We start from the raw sequence: 17,125 nt of genomic DNA, 5'->3' as shown, positions 1-17,125 counted from the left end.
TTACCCCTCTATGCTTCAGTATTCCCATCTATAAAATGGAAATAATGACAGTACCTATTTCTAAGTTCTCATGAGGACTAAAATACTTAATGTTTATAAAATGCTTAGAAGAATTCCTGGGCATAGACAGTAGAATCTGTTTCTTAAATTTAAAAAAATCACTGACAATAACCTAATCATAGATCTAGGTAATCCTTCATTAAATAACTTTTATATCTTATTTTATTTATCCATGCCTCTTATTGTAGACATTTAGATATTTTTTCCAAACGAATATCCCTGCATAAATCTCCCTGGGCAAATGTGCAAGTTTCTCTAGACTAATACCTTGAATAGTAATTGCTGGATACTAGGTATGCACATTTTAAATTGTGTAACACTTATCTGATCCGGAGCTTTGCAATCTAATGGGTGAAAATCGATGGTTCATAAGCTTTTAACTACATTTCCCTACAAATGAGGCTAAGCATCTTCTCAGTCCAATTTCCAGTTTCCTCTGCTGTGAATTACCTTACTATCCATTGTTCATTTTATTTGTATCACCTATAGTACCTCTTTTGATCTTTTCGTATTCTGGACACAAATGCACTGGACATTACAGACATTACACATATCTGCCAGATGAGACATTATGTTTTAGTCTGGTTTATGATGCCTTACATTAAACCTAAGTTTTTCTTTTTAAGGTAGTCAAATCCTTGATTTTTTTTATCCTTGAAGGTTCATTCTTTTTTTCTTGACTTGTTAAAGAAGGCCTTACATATCCTAAAGATACATAGTCTTCTATACTTTCCTATTTTTTAAAAACAGTTTCTCATGTTTAGTGTTCAATTCAACCGGAATTTATTTCTGCATATGGTCTGAAGTAGAAATCTAGTTTTCCCCCATATAGAAAAACCAATTCAACAGTCCACATTTTCTTTCCCTGGGGATAGAAAATGCCATCTCTAGCACCTAACAACTTCTCAAATATATATGGATCCATTTCTGAACTCTCTATTCTGTTATATTAATCTGTCTTTTCCTGTATTAAGCCTATACTGTTTTAAATACGATAAGGCTTTACTTTTCTTTGAGGTATAATTTATATAAAGTATACAAGTACTCAAGTACTATGTACAGCCTGATTTTTAAATATGTACACCCCTGGGTGATCCAACTCAGATCAAGATATTAACATTTCTCATGCTCCAGAACGCTCCTCATATCCCATCTCAGTCAGTACCATGCTTCCAAGATAACCACTATTCTGATCTCGATCACCACAGATTAGTTCTGTTTTTGAGCTTCCTAGGAATGAAATCATACAATATGAACTCTTTTGTGTCTCACTTCTTTTGCTCAACATTTAGTCTAGAAGTTTCATCTCATGTTGTGTGTAGCAGTTTATTTTTTTTCATGCTATGTAGGATTCTACTCTATATATCATAATTTTAAGATTAGTCTAGATATCCAACAGCGCAACTCCCTCTTCCTTGTTCTTTTTCTTCTTTCAGAGCTGTCTTGGTTATTCATGTGCCTTTACTTTTGTATATGAAGGTCATTTTCCACCAAAAAAGAAAAAAAAATCCTACTGAGATTTTTGTCTGAAATTACATATAAATCACAGAGAAGTTAATTTTTTAGCAATATGTATACTTCCCACTAATAATTATAGTATATCCTTTTATTCATGTCTACTTTTATGTCCTTCAATAAAACCTTGGGTACTTTATAGAATTTGCTGTATAAGAGGTATTTTTCATTTTCTAACTGGTTGTCAATTTGAACGTTGAGCTTGTATCCAGTAACACTGAATTCTCTTATTAGTACAGTCTGTTGATTTTTTAAAAAATTTTTTCTAGGGATATGTTCATCTCATTTTTCTTCCTTTCCAATCCTTTTGTATTTTATTTCTATTTTTTTCTTATCTTATTAGTAGAGATATATTTGTCTTATTCCTGACGTTAAAGGGAATGTTTCTAAGGTTTCGCCATTCAGCATGACACTTGCTGTTTGAAAGACAGCCTTTACTGGAAGAAAAAAGTTCATTTCTCTTCATGGTTTGAGGGTTACCTTTTTAAAAAACATTAATGAGTGCTGAGTTTTATCATATACTTTTACCAAATCTTTCAAGATTTTTTTCCCTAAATCTTACCATATAAATTACATTGATATAATTTTCAAATATTGAACTATCCTTACATTCTTATCCTAATTAAAATTTTTCAAGAAAAAATAAAATAATAAAATTTTTATCTCTGTTCATAAATGAGATTGAATGTAATATATTTTCCCTTGTATATTCTTTTCAGTTTAGGTTTCAAGGCTAAATTTGTCTGATAAACAACAGGGCAGCTCTCCCTCTTTTTCTATTATCTGGGTCAGTTTGTATAAAATTGGGATTACCTGTTCCCCAAAAGTATATGTGAAATTATGATTACAAAATCACAATTAAAACTAATCCTTCTGATACTACTTCACACCAATTTTAGGATGGCTTTAATCAAAAAGAGAAATAATGAAAATGTTGGTGAGGGTGTAGAAAAACTAGAACCTTCATACATTGCTGGTGGAAAAGTAAAATGGTACAGCTGCTCTGGAAAACAGTCTGGTAGCCCCCCAAAAGGTTAAACAGAGTTACCATATAACCCAGCAATTCTACTCCTAGGTATACACCCAAGAGAAATGAAAACACATGTTCACACAAACTCTTTCACACAAATGTTGGTACCAGGACTGTTCATAATAGGCAAAAAATAGGAAAAAAAATCCAAATACCCATCAACTGATGTAGTATATCCACACAATGCAATACTATTTGGCCATAAAAAGGAATGAAGTATATTGATACATGCTACAACATGGCTGGACCTTAAAAATATTATGCTAAATGAAAGTAGTAAACCACAAAAGGCCATAAACTGAATGATTCCATTGTGTGAAATGTGTAGAACTGGCAAATCTATAGAAACAAAGAGTAGATTAGTGGTTGTCTAAGGCTTGAGGGTTTGTGGAGAACTGGGACTGACTGCTAATATGTACATGGTTTCTTTCTGAGGTGATGAAAATATTCTAAAATTGACTGTGGTAATGATTGAACAATTCTGTAAAAATATTAAAAACCATTAAATTGTACATTTTAAATGGGTAGGTGGTATGGTTTATGAACTATAGCTCAATTAAGTTGATATTTTAAAAAACTTCTTGGGGAAATTTACTATAGCTTCAATGTCTTAGTGGTTTTTAGTTCCTATGGGTTTTCTTTTTCTTGTACAATTTTTGAATGATTTTTTCCCTAGAAAACAGACCATTTCACCAGGTTTTTAAAATTTATATACACATAAATTAATAGTGATTTCTTATGGTTTTAAAAATTACAATTACTATTTGTAATTATATCCCATTTTATAACTTTATTATTTGTGTCATCTGCTTCTTGGTGAGTACTTCCAGAACTTAATCAACTGAAAAGAACCAGCTTCAATTTGAATGAACATTGCTACTATTTCTATTGTTGATTACTTTCTATTTCATCAAATTCTACTTTTATTTTCCTTTCCTCTTTCCTTCTTTCTTTGGTTTTACTTTTTACTTTTTTTAGTTTTTTGAGCTGTATATCCGGGTCACTTATTTTCTTTCAACCTAATACATGCATTTAAGGTTATACGTTTACCCCTAAGCACCACTTTTCTTATATCCCTCAAGTTCTGATACAATGCTTTTGTTGTGATTCAGTTCTAATTATTTCATAATTTCCACTTTTTTTTTTAATCCTTGAAAATTCTTAGTCATTTTTTCTTCAATATTGCTTCTCTACCATTCTCTGTATTCTCTCTTCTGAAACTCTAATTAGAGACACCCTGGAGCTTTTCAATCTATTTCTAAGGTGTCTTAGTTTTTATTTTCTATTTTTCATCTCTTTATCTCCCTGTGCTCTAGTCCTGGAAGAGTTAACCAGTTTTATCTTGAAATTAACAACTTCTATCTTTAGCTACAACTAATCTTCTATTTTGCCCAATGATTTTTTAAAAATTTATTTATTTTATTTATTTATGTTTGGCTGCACTGGGTCTTTGTTGCTGCACGTGGGCTTTCTTTCATTGCAGCGAGCGTGGACTACTCTTAGTTGTGGTGCACGGGCTTCTCACTGCGGTGGCTTCTCTTGCTGTGGAGCACGGGCTCTAGGCGCGTGGGCTTCAGTAGTTGCAGCGCACAGGTTTAGTTGCTCTGTGGCATGTGGGATCTTCCAAGACCAGGGATCGAACCCATGTGCCCTGCATTGGCAGGCAGATTCTTAACCACTACACCACCAGGGAAGTCGCCCAATGATTATTTTATAACTAGATATATTTTTCATTTTCAAGATTTCAATTGGTTAATTTATATATCTACATATATTTTTTTCTTGACTGTTCTTATTCAATTATAATGGAATATGCTCTGAATAATAAAAAAGGAATAGATATACTTTAATCTAATATACTTTTAGGTGAAATGTTCTTTGAAAAGTTCTCCATTATAAAATTCTTCTTTAATGTCAAAAAAAAAATACTTCTTAAGAGCTCTCTTGAATGCTATTCACTGAATGTTATCCCACTGTGCCTACCTGCATCAAGGCATGGAAAGAATAAGTCCTATTATTGCCATTTTAGAATTAGAGAAACTGAAGCACAATAAAGTTCTTTATAAAATACTTTCTCCCCAACTTTTGTTTGAAAAATATCAGAGCCACAGAAAAGTTGAAAGTACAATGTATACCACCATACCCTTCACCTAGATTTTAAACTGTTAAAATTTTCCAGATCTGCTCGCTCTCTCCTTTTCTCTCTCTTTACATACACATATCACTACATCCAGATAGCCACACATTATTCTTCTGAACTCATCATGATATTTCACTTCTAAATATTTCAGCATGCATCTCTACAGAACAAGGGCATTCTCATACCATATCACACTAAAAAAACCAGGAGACTGAAGAGTCGGCAGATTCAAATCAAACACTTAAATCATCTGACTGACTGTTCTTCATTTTGGCTTGTCTAATTAGACCTGAAGTGGTTCTCTGGTGATTATTTAGAAGTGACAATCAATCTGTCAAAAAGCATTTCCTTCCTTCAGTGACCTTGAAATCAGATTTCATTTACTGCTTCATCAGACAGGTATCTTAAATCCAAGCATTTCTGAAAAAATCAAGCAATAATCTTCTAAGATATTCCAATCTCAAAAATCAAGTATACTACTACACAGAGTCTTAAAGTGAATACAATTGAATTAACACTCTCAAAGCTATACATTCTTTTCTAACGTGCAATGGAAGTTTATAGTGTATTAAACAATTATAATTTCACTATACCAGCTTTGAAGGAAAAAAGTTGTTGTTCTTAAGAAAAAATACACAGTACAGGGGCTTCCCTGGTGGCGCAGTGGTTGAGAGTCCGCCTGCCAATGCAGGGGACACAGGTTCGTGCCCCGGTCTGGGAGGATCCCACATGCCGCGGAGCGGCTGGGCCCGTGGGCCATGGCCGCTGGGCCTGCGCGTCCGGAGCCTGTGCTCCGCAACGGGAGAGGCCACAACAGTGAGAGGCCCGCATACGGCAAAAAAAAAAAAAAAAAAATACACAGTACAAACAGGATTGATTACCCAAATGAACCCGTTTTATAAATGAAAAAACTGGCAAGTATATTTGTGATTCTACATAAAAACTAATTTTTCAATGGGCACGATTTAATCTCAGTCACTAATGTTAGGAAGTAAGATAGCACAATAAAATCCTATCCTTGCTCTCAAAGACCATACAAGTCAGCTTAAGAGTTTTATATCAGAAGAAATAACAATCAATACAACCTGAAGCTAATATTTAAAGCTAAACTGTGTCATACAGATAAGAATTATACCTACAATCACAGAAATATTTAAGATCAAACTACAATCAAATAATAGCTAATAAGAGAAGTTACTATGTGCCACTAGGCACTGTTCTAAGTACACTCCAAGAATTAGTTAATTCAATCCTCATAACAATCTCATTTTTCCACTGAAGAAGCAGAAATAACAGAGATGCCAGCATAAAAGGATTTATGTAAGGGGTAGGACCTGACCTCAACCTTAAAGTATAGAGAAGAAGAATGAAAAGAGGGTCATTTCAAGAAAATGGAAAAGCACAAGCCAAAGCATGAATATGAGAAGTATCCTGGTAAGACCAAAACAAAAGTTTCAAATTGAAGAAATTAAGGCTGGATAAATAGGATGGGATTAGATTACGGGAGGCCCTAAGTACCCAGCAAATGGATGAAATTTTATAAACAGCAAGAGCACAGCACCACTACAGGTCTTTATGTGCTATAAGTGGCCTTTTAACAATGGTAACCTGGTAACAATGCAGAATGAGTGAGAGAGAAATGGGAAGCAAGGAACTCAGTCCAATTCTAACATTTACATAAATAAATGGGGTTGGTACATGAGGAATCACAGAGCTCATAGTGAAACAACTATGTCACCCCTTCACATCAATAAGCCAATCCATTATGAATAATGAAGTGGTAAGTATAATTGCAACACACCCTGAATTATTTCCAAATATACCTTCAACGAAATTAAAAGGTACACTGAAAACTAGGTCAGTAAGAAGTAAAACTATTCTTGCTGTTTAGTACTGTGCCAAAAGAATTTGGCCGAATTTGACATAAGCAGAAATTTTACAGTACAAGTATCTACTTCAATAAAACAAACATCACAAATAAAGGAATTAAAATAATTCAACATATAGCTTCCTCACACTGCTTTAGAACTATTGCACTATTTATCAAAAGGCAATAAATATATAATTTTAATAAACAGCTATTATGTAAATGTATACTTTAAAATTAATGTCACATTTATTCATGTACCCATTAAGCACTAGGTATTTATCATCCATACAGTAAATTCTATAATCCATATCAAACTTACAAAAAGAGGCTATCCCAAACAACTTCCTCTCTTTGTAATTAAATGAACTCCTAAAGAGAAGAAATGTGGGGAAAAAATCTTAAGTCTGTGAAAACTAGATTACTTACCAGCAACTTGAGTTATCCTATTGGGTCTTTTCCCTCACAGATCCACCTCTCTTGCCCTTCTGTCCAGCATGAGAATCTTCCTGATGGGCATCCACTGGAACTGAGGGGGCATGCAGTACAGACGCATATGTAAGAAAGTTGGGGGGAGGGGATTTGGGAGATGCTAGAGACATGCTTCAGTGTGCTTGCTTACCTTCCTGAAATTGGAAATTTCAACGGTCCCTTGGTCCTCGAGGCATTCACAATAACTTCAAAGAATGTGGATCTGTGGAGATTACCCAATAGGAGAACTCCAGTTACTGGTAAGTGATCCAGCTTTTTCTTCTCTATCAGAATAAGAAAATTATTTAAATTCATTTGAGATTATTAATACATGTAGAACTACAGGGGACAGAGTTGTAAATTCATCAGATTATTATATATGAATGCACCAAAGTAAATACAGAAACAATGTGCTAACTATGAGGTCAACAGAAACTTCTGGCATTATCAGAAACACAAGGAAAAGAAAATGATTTGAATGGTTTCATTTTAAAATCTCCAGCTGTAACAAGAGCTATATTTTAATATATAAAAAATCAGCTATCAGACTATTCTATCTCACTAAAACACCACCATCATTTTTTAATATTAGTAAAGGATAATTAGTTGATCAAAATCTACCATTTCTTAACTAGCCATTGTCATTAACATTGCTTGAATTTTGGTGTAGAGGCCACCACAGTGGATTAACAATCTGTAAGACTTCAGATAAAGAGCATCAATGCAATTCCCATTCATCAGTCAATAAGTCTTTAAAATAACCATTTGTTACCTACAACAAACCAACCACATACACATATACAAGTATGTCCACAAAAAAAAAAAAAGTATGCCAGGCCACTGATAAACAATGATGCTGATTTTAATGTAAATAATTGTACAAAGTAGTACAGTAATATTTTTGATTAACTGTTATATTTTTTACTTTTATAGCAATAAATTATTTTATTTTACTTAATTTTTTTCCATTTCATTTATTTTTTTTACATCTTTACTGGAGTATAGTTGCTTTACAATGTTGCATTAATTTCTGCTGTATAACAAAGTGAATCAGCTATACGTATACATATATCCCCATATCCCCTCCCTCTTGCATCTCCCTCCCACCCTCCCTATCCCACCCCTCTAGGTGGTCACAAACCACCGAGCTGATCTCCCTGTGCCTATGCAACTGCTTCCCACTAGCTATCTATGTTACATTTGGTAGTGTATATATGTCAATGCTACTCTCTCACCTCCTCCCAGCTTCCCCTTCCCACCCGCCCCCCATGTTACACTTTTTAAATTGGACCTGTCATTGAGAAACAAAAAACTATTCCTAACAGAAGAAAAGTCTCCTCAACAGAACTTTATTTCAGGTTCACATGAAGACTGCCTTTACCTTTAACTCAATACATATTAATCAGGTACATGTTCATTTCAATGTGCTAGAGCAGTGATGACTTCAAACACTAGCTCTTACTGAAGATACAGATACGTTTCAGTTATAGTCTTCCCTGCTACCATTATGCTCCTATTTAATAATTATCCCCTACCTTCAAGAAACATATGGTTTCATGGTTCTTCGTTCTATGGAAAAAATTAAAGATAATGTATAGCTTTTCCTTTAAGAGTAAACAGGATAAAATTGGGTATAAAATCATTACTCAACAAAAACAAACTGAAAATGTAATTCTAATGAAAATCTTAAGTGTCAATCTTGTTATAAGGTAGTATTTGTATTTAGTAAAGGTTGACAGCACCATGTCGACTGATTTTTCCTAGATTCCCACTTAAAAATACAAATTGTCTCAGATAAATTATATCCATTTTTATATAAATCTGAATTTAAAAAAATAATAATAATTAATGCATTAGCTTTTTTTTTTGGATGAATTAGGATCCTTTGTTTTTAATTTTCTTTTCACTTTTTTTTTTTAACATCTTTTTGGGAGTATAATTGTTTACATTGTTGTGTTAGTTGCTGCTGTATAACAAAGTGAATCAGCTATACATATACATATATCCACATATCCCCTCTGTCTTGTGTCTCCTTCTCACCCTCCCTATCCCATACCTCTAGGTGGTCACAAAGCACCCAGCTGAATCTCCCTGTGCTATGCAGCTGCTTCCCATTAGCTATCTATTTTACATTTAGCAGTGTATATATGTCAATGCCACTCTCTCACTTCATCCCAGCTTACCCTTCCCCCTCCCCGTGTCCTCAAGTCCATTCTCTATGTCTGCATCTTTGTTCCTGTCCTGCCCCTAGGTTCTTCAGAACCTTTTTTATTTTAGATTCCATATGTGTTAGCATACAGTATTTGTTTTTTTCTTTCTGACTTACTTCACTCTGTATGACAGACTCTAGGTCCATCCACCTCACTACAAATAACTCAATTTTGTTTCTTCTTATGGCTGAGTAATATTCCATTGTATATATGTGCCACATCTTCTTTATCCATTAATCTGTCAATGGACACTTAGGTTGCTTCCATGTCCTGGCTATTATAAATGGTGCTGCAATGAACATTGTGGTACATGTCTCTTTTTGAATTACGGTTTTCTCAGGGTATATGCCCAGTAGTGAGATTGCTGGGTCATATAGTAGTTCTATTTTTAGTTTTTTAAGGAACCTCCATACCGTTCCCCATAGTGGCTGTATCAGTTTACATTCCCACCAACAGTGCAAGAGGTTTCCATTTTCTCCACACCCTCTCCAGCATTTGTTGTTTGTGGATTTTTTGTTGATGGCCATTCTGACTGGTGTGAGGTGATACCTCATTGCAGTTTTGATTTGTATTTCTCTAATGATTAGTGATGTTGAACATCCTTTCATGTGTTTGTTGGCAATCTGTGTATCTTCTTTGGAGAAATGTCTATTTAGGTCTCCTTCCCATTTCTGGATTGGGTTGTTTGTTTTTTTGATATTGAGCTGCATGAGCTGCTTAATGCATTAGCTTTCAAATGACCCACTCAGGCAAACAGGGGCACTACACAGAACTCAATTTCTAACTGTAATACAGAGATAAACGCCAAAAGGGCCATCTAGTTAACTAGATTCCTAGTTAACATCTGTTCCCTGAAAAGTAAGTAGGTACATGGCATGAAGGTTCTACGTGTTTGGATTGATGCAACAGATACAGGAGCAATAATCCAAATATTCTGTCCTTATGGTATAAGCTAGTATAAAAGTTGTCATTAAAAACTAAATGATAACTTCCAATTTTAATTTATAGTAACACATGCAGTCTCCATTTAGACTCAGATCTTATGAATTGAAAATAAAATCAAGTGCATTTTAAAAAATAATTTGAGAATCAAAATATCTTGAAAATATTTTAAGGTAACCAAAAGGTTCACTTAAGAGACCAGCATTCAAAGCTGTTTGTTGTTGTTATCATAGCATAAGCTCAACTAAGATGGATTTTATCAGAACAGCTGAGAAAAGAAATTCCAGAAATTAGGATACTCTATTCAAAAGTATCCTCTGTAAGCTCTAATAATTGTAACGCCCATCCACAAAAAGGTACTCCTTAGGAATCAAGAACCTAATCAAGTGTTTCACTAATGAGAATCTATTGCATAAAATCAATTTGAACTTTTGAAAGAACTGTTCAGAAAAAAAGAGTTTATTTAGCTAACTTTCACTTCCACTACTACCCATTAGTTTTAGACATTATATTTTGGCCAGAAGCAACTTAAATTACAACTGGTTTTGTGATTCCAAGTACATTATTTTCTAACTTTCAATTAAGATTTAAAATTCTAATGTAAGGTATTATAGCTGTGGAAAGTTGTTCGTGGTAAATCCTGGACTTGAAATCCTTTAGCAGTGTAATAAAATTCAACATTATACATATATTCACACATATTTCAGTGACATTATTGATGGTTCATAAATATGGGGGGATGTATGTACCTCAGTTAACCAAAATAAGGTCAAAAGTGAATTATACACTTACTAAATAATGTTATTTACAGAAACTGTCATCCTTTTTTGCTCCTTAAACAGCTCATCAGATAATCCGTTTCTTAATTAAATTTTCCTTTCCTTCAGCCTTATCCACTACTTAGCTCTACATGAACCCATAAAGAAACAAACAAAAAGAGTACTATTTTCTTAACATAAATTAACCTAAAATCAAGATGGAAAAAACTGTATTTATCTGTAAAATAGGGGTAACAGCAGAACCTACTTCACAGAGCAATTGTGAGGATTAAGTTAATAAAAATATAAGTAATGCATTTAAAAACCATGCCTGGAATCTAACCATATATCAAATTGTAACATAACCACCCAGAAACGGAATTATTTTCAAATGATTTTATATATCTTTAAAGAACTATTAAAAAAATTCTAAGTTTAGAGATTTAGTGTTTGTATTAATTTTGGTACAGCTGGCTCTCTTTATCCAGGGGTTCTGCATCCACAGATTCAACCAACCATACATCAAAAATATTCGGGAAAAAAATTCTACAAAGTTCCAAAAAGCAAAACATGCTAACAACTATTTACATAGCACTTATATTGTATTAGGAATTATAAGTAACCCAGAGATGATTTAAAGTATATGGGAGGATGTATGCAGGTTTATGTTTAACTCCTACACCATTTTAGTAAGGGACTTGAGCATCTTCAGATTTTGGTAACCAAGAGGGTCCCAGAACCAATCACCCATAGATTCCAAGGGATGACTGTACTATTATTTTGAGACTATATTCTTTATATTGCAAGATAAAGAAAATAAGTAATTTATGGTATTGATTAGGAATCACGATGTGCAGCATGAAAGAGATACAAGAACACATGAATATTAAAAGTGCAAATACCACTTATACAAAAATACATATAATTTGGAAATAGTTAAGAAACATTCTAGACAGTAGTTACTAAGTCACTATCATTATCCTACCAATATAGAAATTATATCTGCTAATATTACAAAATCAGTCACTCCATTAGATTTACTAGTAAAGAAAGCTCCTCAGACCGTTAAAGTTGCCAGAAACATTTACACAAATAATTTTCAATGTTCCAATACCCGATTTTTATTTATAAGCTAGAATTTTAGAACTGCAACTGCTGACAAATTCTAAAAGTATGAGAAAAATAGTACATATTCATGTTCTTGACTGACATTAGACAGTAAAGATACTAATATTCAATCTGTTCAGAAAAGCTGAAGTGGAGGGATGCTAGCAGGTAAGCTCTAGGTCCTTAGAACCACTGCTCTGGACAGAACAGCTCTCCATTTATCTAGTTTATATTTTGGGTTTCCTCCATAAGCTTCCCTTTCAGGAAAGAATTCTGCAACCACCACAAAAAGTTTTAAACTTTAAAGGACTGTGTGATGAGCAGCCTTTTAAGATGGTCCACAATGATTCCACCTCCTGGTATGCACGCCCTTCTGTATAATCTCCTCCCCCTGAGTATGGGCTGGATTTAGTGACTCACTTCTAAGGAACAGAATTTGGCAGAAGTAATGGATGTCACTCCCAAAATTAGGTTATAAAAAGACAGTGGCTCCCGTTTTGGTGACTTTCACCCAGATATCTTGCTTTGGGGTAAGCAAGCTGCCATGTTGTGAGCAGCCCCATGGACAGGTCCACATGACCAATAAATTAATGTATCTGGCCAACAACCAGAGTCCTGAGGCCTGCCAACAGCTGGAAGCAGGTATTCTAAGGTCTGCTGACAACCCTGAGTGAGCTTAGTTGTGGATCCTCCCTCAGTTGAGCCTGAGAGATCCTGAGCCAGAACCACCTGCTAAACGGCTTCTGAATTCTTGACAAGGAAGGAAAGGAGCAAGAAAGGAAGGAAGGGAGAGAGGGAGGGAGGGAGAGAAGATAATAAATGCTGATTGTTTTTGGCCACTGAGTTTTGTGGTAACTTGTTATAAAGCAACAGGCAACTAATATGGAAAGCATTACAAAGTAATTAGTATTACGCTAAAAGTTGCAAAGTGACTATTAATTAGGTTCCTAAAAAGGAACTCACAGAAAATATGAGTTAATGGGTGGGGGCCCAATTTGGAATTTGGTTCTTGGTTTTTAGGTCCAAAAATTCAACCTAAAGCTAAAGCAGGTAAGACTCAACTGAACTATACCAACCAACCTCCTCAAACTGCTTAATAAACCACACACCACCTTCCAGGGCATTTCCTTCCCAACAAATCTGGACAGAACCAAAGCATTACAAAGAACTGCATAATGCACACAGTCTAAGTATGCAGCAGCCCTGAAAACTGGTTGTTGTGTCTACAAGCTACTTTTTTTAACTGAAATTTTTTAAAGTTTAAGATGCAGTTAACTTAAATATAAAGAAGCCTACATTACTACAACTCCAGAATAAAGCACCATTCTAGCAACCGCCAAATAATCTCTCACTTCCTACCACCTCCTGTACTATGCTAAACACTAACCAGTTGGCTGTGTGGTTTTTCTTTTTATATTATTTTGTGTTCTAGTCATTCTTCCTAAGGATACCTTAATCACATTAATTGATCTTCAACAATATTCTGATCTTCCTAATTTGACAAATACCCTAGTCCCATAATTAAGCACCACATTTTATAAACCGTATCTTAAAATGGGATACTTCTGTAGAAAAGTAATATCCTCTATTCTTAATAGTTTCTAGTTCAAGGAAACATTTTCCTGATCCTAGTCCAAAATGTGAGAAGCATTAGTCCTTCATTAGCTAATTATAGTTAGTATCCAAGTTAAAGATCAGTTGGCCAAAACGTTCGTTCGGTTTTTTCCATAAGATGGCTCTAGTAGCACTTAGTTGTCTTTAACTTCATTCGAAACAATTTTGTTAGACTGTATGTGACAGCTGTCATATCAGCGTGCATTTTAAAAAAGACTTATCAAATTGGTGAATTTCTGTGTAGCCATTTTTTTTTTTTTGCGGTACGCGGGCCTCTCATCGCCGTGGCCTCTCCCGTTGCGGAAAACAGGCTCCGGACGCGCAGGCTCAGCGGTCATGGCTCACGGGCCCAGCCGCCCCGCGGCACGTGGGATCCTCCCGGACCGGGGCACAAACCCGCGTCCCCCGCATCGGCAGGCGGACTCTCAACCACTGCGCCACCAGGGAAGCCCCTGTGTAGCCATTTTAATACTGAAGATGGAAGAAAATAAGCAACATTTTCGGCATATTATGTTTTATTGTTTCAAGAAAGGTAAAACGCAACTGAAACACACGAAAAAGATTTGTGCAGTTTTCTGAAGTTTCATGCTGGAGATTTCTCACTGGACGATGCTCCACGGTCAGGTAGACCAGTTGAAGTTGATCAAATCGAGACATTAATTGAGAACAATCAACGATATACCACGCGGGAAATAGCCAACATACTCAAAATATCCAAATTAAGCACTGAAAAACATTTGCACCAGCTTGGTTATGTTAATCGTTTTGATGTTTGGGTTCCACCTAAGTTAAGTGAAAAAAACCTTCCTGACTGTATTTCCACATGAGATTCTCTACTGAAACATAATGAAAACATTCCGTTTTGAAAACAAATTGTGACAGGCAATGAAAAGTGGATACTGTACAATAATGTGGAACAGAAGAGATTGTGGGGCAAGCGAAATGAACCACCAACAACCACACCAAAGGCCGGTCTTCATCCAAAGAAAGTGATGTTGTGTATATGGTGGGATTGGAAGGGAGTCCTCTAATATGAGCTCCTTCTGGAAAACCAAACAATTAATTCCACCAAGTACTGCTCCCAATTAGACCAAGTGAAAGCAGCACTCGACAAAGAGCGTCTGATATTAGTCAACAGAAAACGCATAACCTTCCATCAGGATAACACGAGACTGTGTGTTTCTTTGACGACCAGGCAAAAACTGTTACAGCTTGGCTGAGAAGTTCTGATTCATCCGCCGTATTCACCAGACATGGCACCTTCAGATTTCCGTTTATTTCAGTCTTTACAAAATTCTCTTAATGCACAAAATTTCAATTCCCTGGAAGACTGTAAAAGGCACCTGGAACAGTTCTTTGCTCAAAAAGATAAAAATTTTTGGGAAGACAGAATTACGAAGTTGCCTGAAAAATGGCAGAAGGTAGTGGAACAAAAGGGTGAATATGTTGTTCAATAAAGTTCTTGGTAAAAATGAAAAACATGTCTTTTATTTTTACTTAAAAACCAAAGGCACTTTTTGGCCAACCCAATACACAAAAATAACAGCTAACAATACTCTGCATGTCAACAATTATGTCAACACAATAAGGAAATCAATCTTTTACTTTGCAGTTTCAAATTTTTTCTCACCTTTTCTGACCATATTAAAATTAATCTAACGAGATTCTAAGCCCTGTATTAATTTTCAAATCAATTCTTAATAACTATCTCTAAAACATAAGTGCATATTCTTGATGTAAAACATTTATTTTTAAACAAATTTATTTATTTTATTTTTATTTTGGCTGCACTGGATCTTTGTTGCTGCACATGGGCTTTCTCTAGTTGCGGCAAGCGGGGGCTACTCTTCATTGCATTGCGTGGGCTTCTATTGCGGTGGCTTCTCTTGTTGCAGAGCACGGGCTCTAGGCATGCGGGCTTCAGTAGTTGTGACTTGCGGGCTCTAGAGCACAGGCTCAGTAGTTGTGGTGCACGGGCTTAGTTACTCCGTGGCATATGGGATCTTCCCGGACCAGGGATCAAACTCACGTCCCCTGCACTGGCAGGCAGATTCTTAACCACTGCGCCACCAGGGAAGTCCTGTAAAACTGATTTATAAAACAATGGCAAATTTTTCTAATATAATAAGTTTCAAATAGTCTAAGGTCAACAGTAATAGTGCAACCTACTGACTATATTCTAAATAATAACTTTGTTATTCAGCACTCATAAAATCTGAATTATGGATATTAAGTTAAATGAACTTATACTTCTCAAAAGAGATAACCCACAAGTGGGCTTATTAGAGCTTGTCTAGCATGGCATTAAAAGGTCACAAAATTATGTTTTGCCTTAAAAAAAATCTGAATCATGGGGCTTCCCTGGTGGCGCAGTGGTTGAGAGTCCGCCTGCCGATGCAGGGGACACGAGTTGGGGCCCCAGTCCGGGAAGATCCCACATGCTGGGCCCGTGAGCCATGGCCGCTGAGCCTGCGCGTCCAGAGCCTGTGCTCCGCAACGGGAGAGACCACAAGAGTGAGAAGCCCGCGTACCGCAAAAAAAAAAAAAAAAAAAAAAAAAAAATCTGAAACATGGATCACATCAAATCCCATACACTCCACAATGACTACCACTTTACAGACCAAATATACTGTACAGTTTTATGAAAAGTGCTGTGATTTGCTTGGTTAGCTGACCTAATGCTATGATTCATTCCTTCTAAAAACAGAAGATAAGGACTTCTTCAAACTATACACGCTCCCTCACAATTAACTATGCAGTTTTCCAAGAAAGCATTCCAAGTTGCTGTACTTACCACTTAAAAAATTCTTGATACCAACATGGACCCAATTTTTTAAATTAATTCTATTAATTTCTATAACCAGGAGTTACCTGTAAAAGTAGAGGCTTGGTGATATTTAGATAAGAATGCTCTAGATCATTAGAGCACTCTTCCTTGAAACAAGTTAGTTAGTAACATAATTTTACTCATCTCCTGACCTACCATTATTAATCTCCTTTATTAGATATAATTTAGAATGTTGTAACTACCATGGAAAGCTTAGTGCAAGCACTATGCAGGATTATAATCTTGTTACAATTTAAAATATAAATGTTAATGCAACACTTGTTAAAATAAACATTACACAGAATGCAAAGGAAAAATTAAGATTCTGATGAAAGTAAAAGCCATTTGCCATGGCCAACCACATCCCCTCCTTTTGAAAATATTCTCTTCCCTCTATTCCCATAACATTACACTCTCCTGGGCTTCTCACTCCCTACTTAATTTTTCTTTCTCCTCTGTTTCTTTCTTCATCTTTGTAGGATTCTCTTCTTCCACCACCACAAGGAAGTGATGATGTTTCTCAAGTTTCTGTCCTGGGTTCTCTTTTCTCATGCTGTTCTATCTATTCTCTCCTTGATCTGTCT

General features: G+C 35.4%; 1 protein-coding gene across 3 annotated transcripts in view; it reads right to left on the bottom strand.

Annotated features, from left to right (window-relative positions):
• YAF2 (YY1 associated factor 2) overlaps positions 1-17,125 on the bottom strand; it is a 65,622-nt gene that overhangs the window by 34,410 nt on the left and 14,087 nt on the right. The window contains exon 3 of one of the 3 annotated variants that reach the window (XM_019934610.3): positions 7,235-7,306. The exons of 1 other annotated variant lie outside the window; for it this stretch is intronic. In XM_019934610.3, the coding sequence (XP_019790169.1) occupies positions 7,235-7,306 (72 nt within the window). Of the gene's footprint in view, positions 1-7,234; positions 7,368-17,125 lie in introns of all 3 variants that reach the window. One more of the 3 variants, XM_073788823.1, reaches the window with a different exon arrangement.

The sequence above is a fragment of the Tursiops truncatus genome, chromosome 11 (genome assembly GCF_011762595.2).
Source record: "Tursiops truncatus isolate mTurTru1 chromosome 11, mTurTru1.mat.Y, whole genome shotgun sequence".
Classification (NCBI taxonomy): domain Eukaryota; kingdom Metazoa; phylum Chordata; class Mammalia; order Artiodactyla; family Delphinidae; genus Tursiops; species Tursiops truncatus.
The sequence above is the reverse complement of the archived record's forward strand: the minus strand, read 5'-3'. Positions and strand labels throughout refer to the sequence as shown.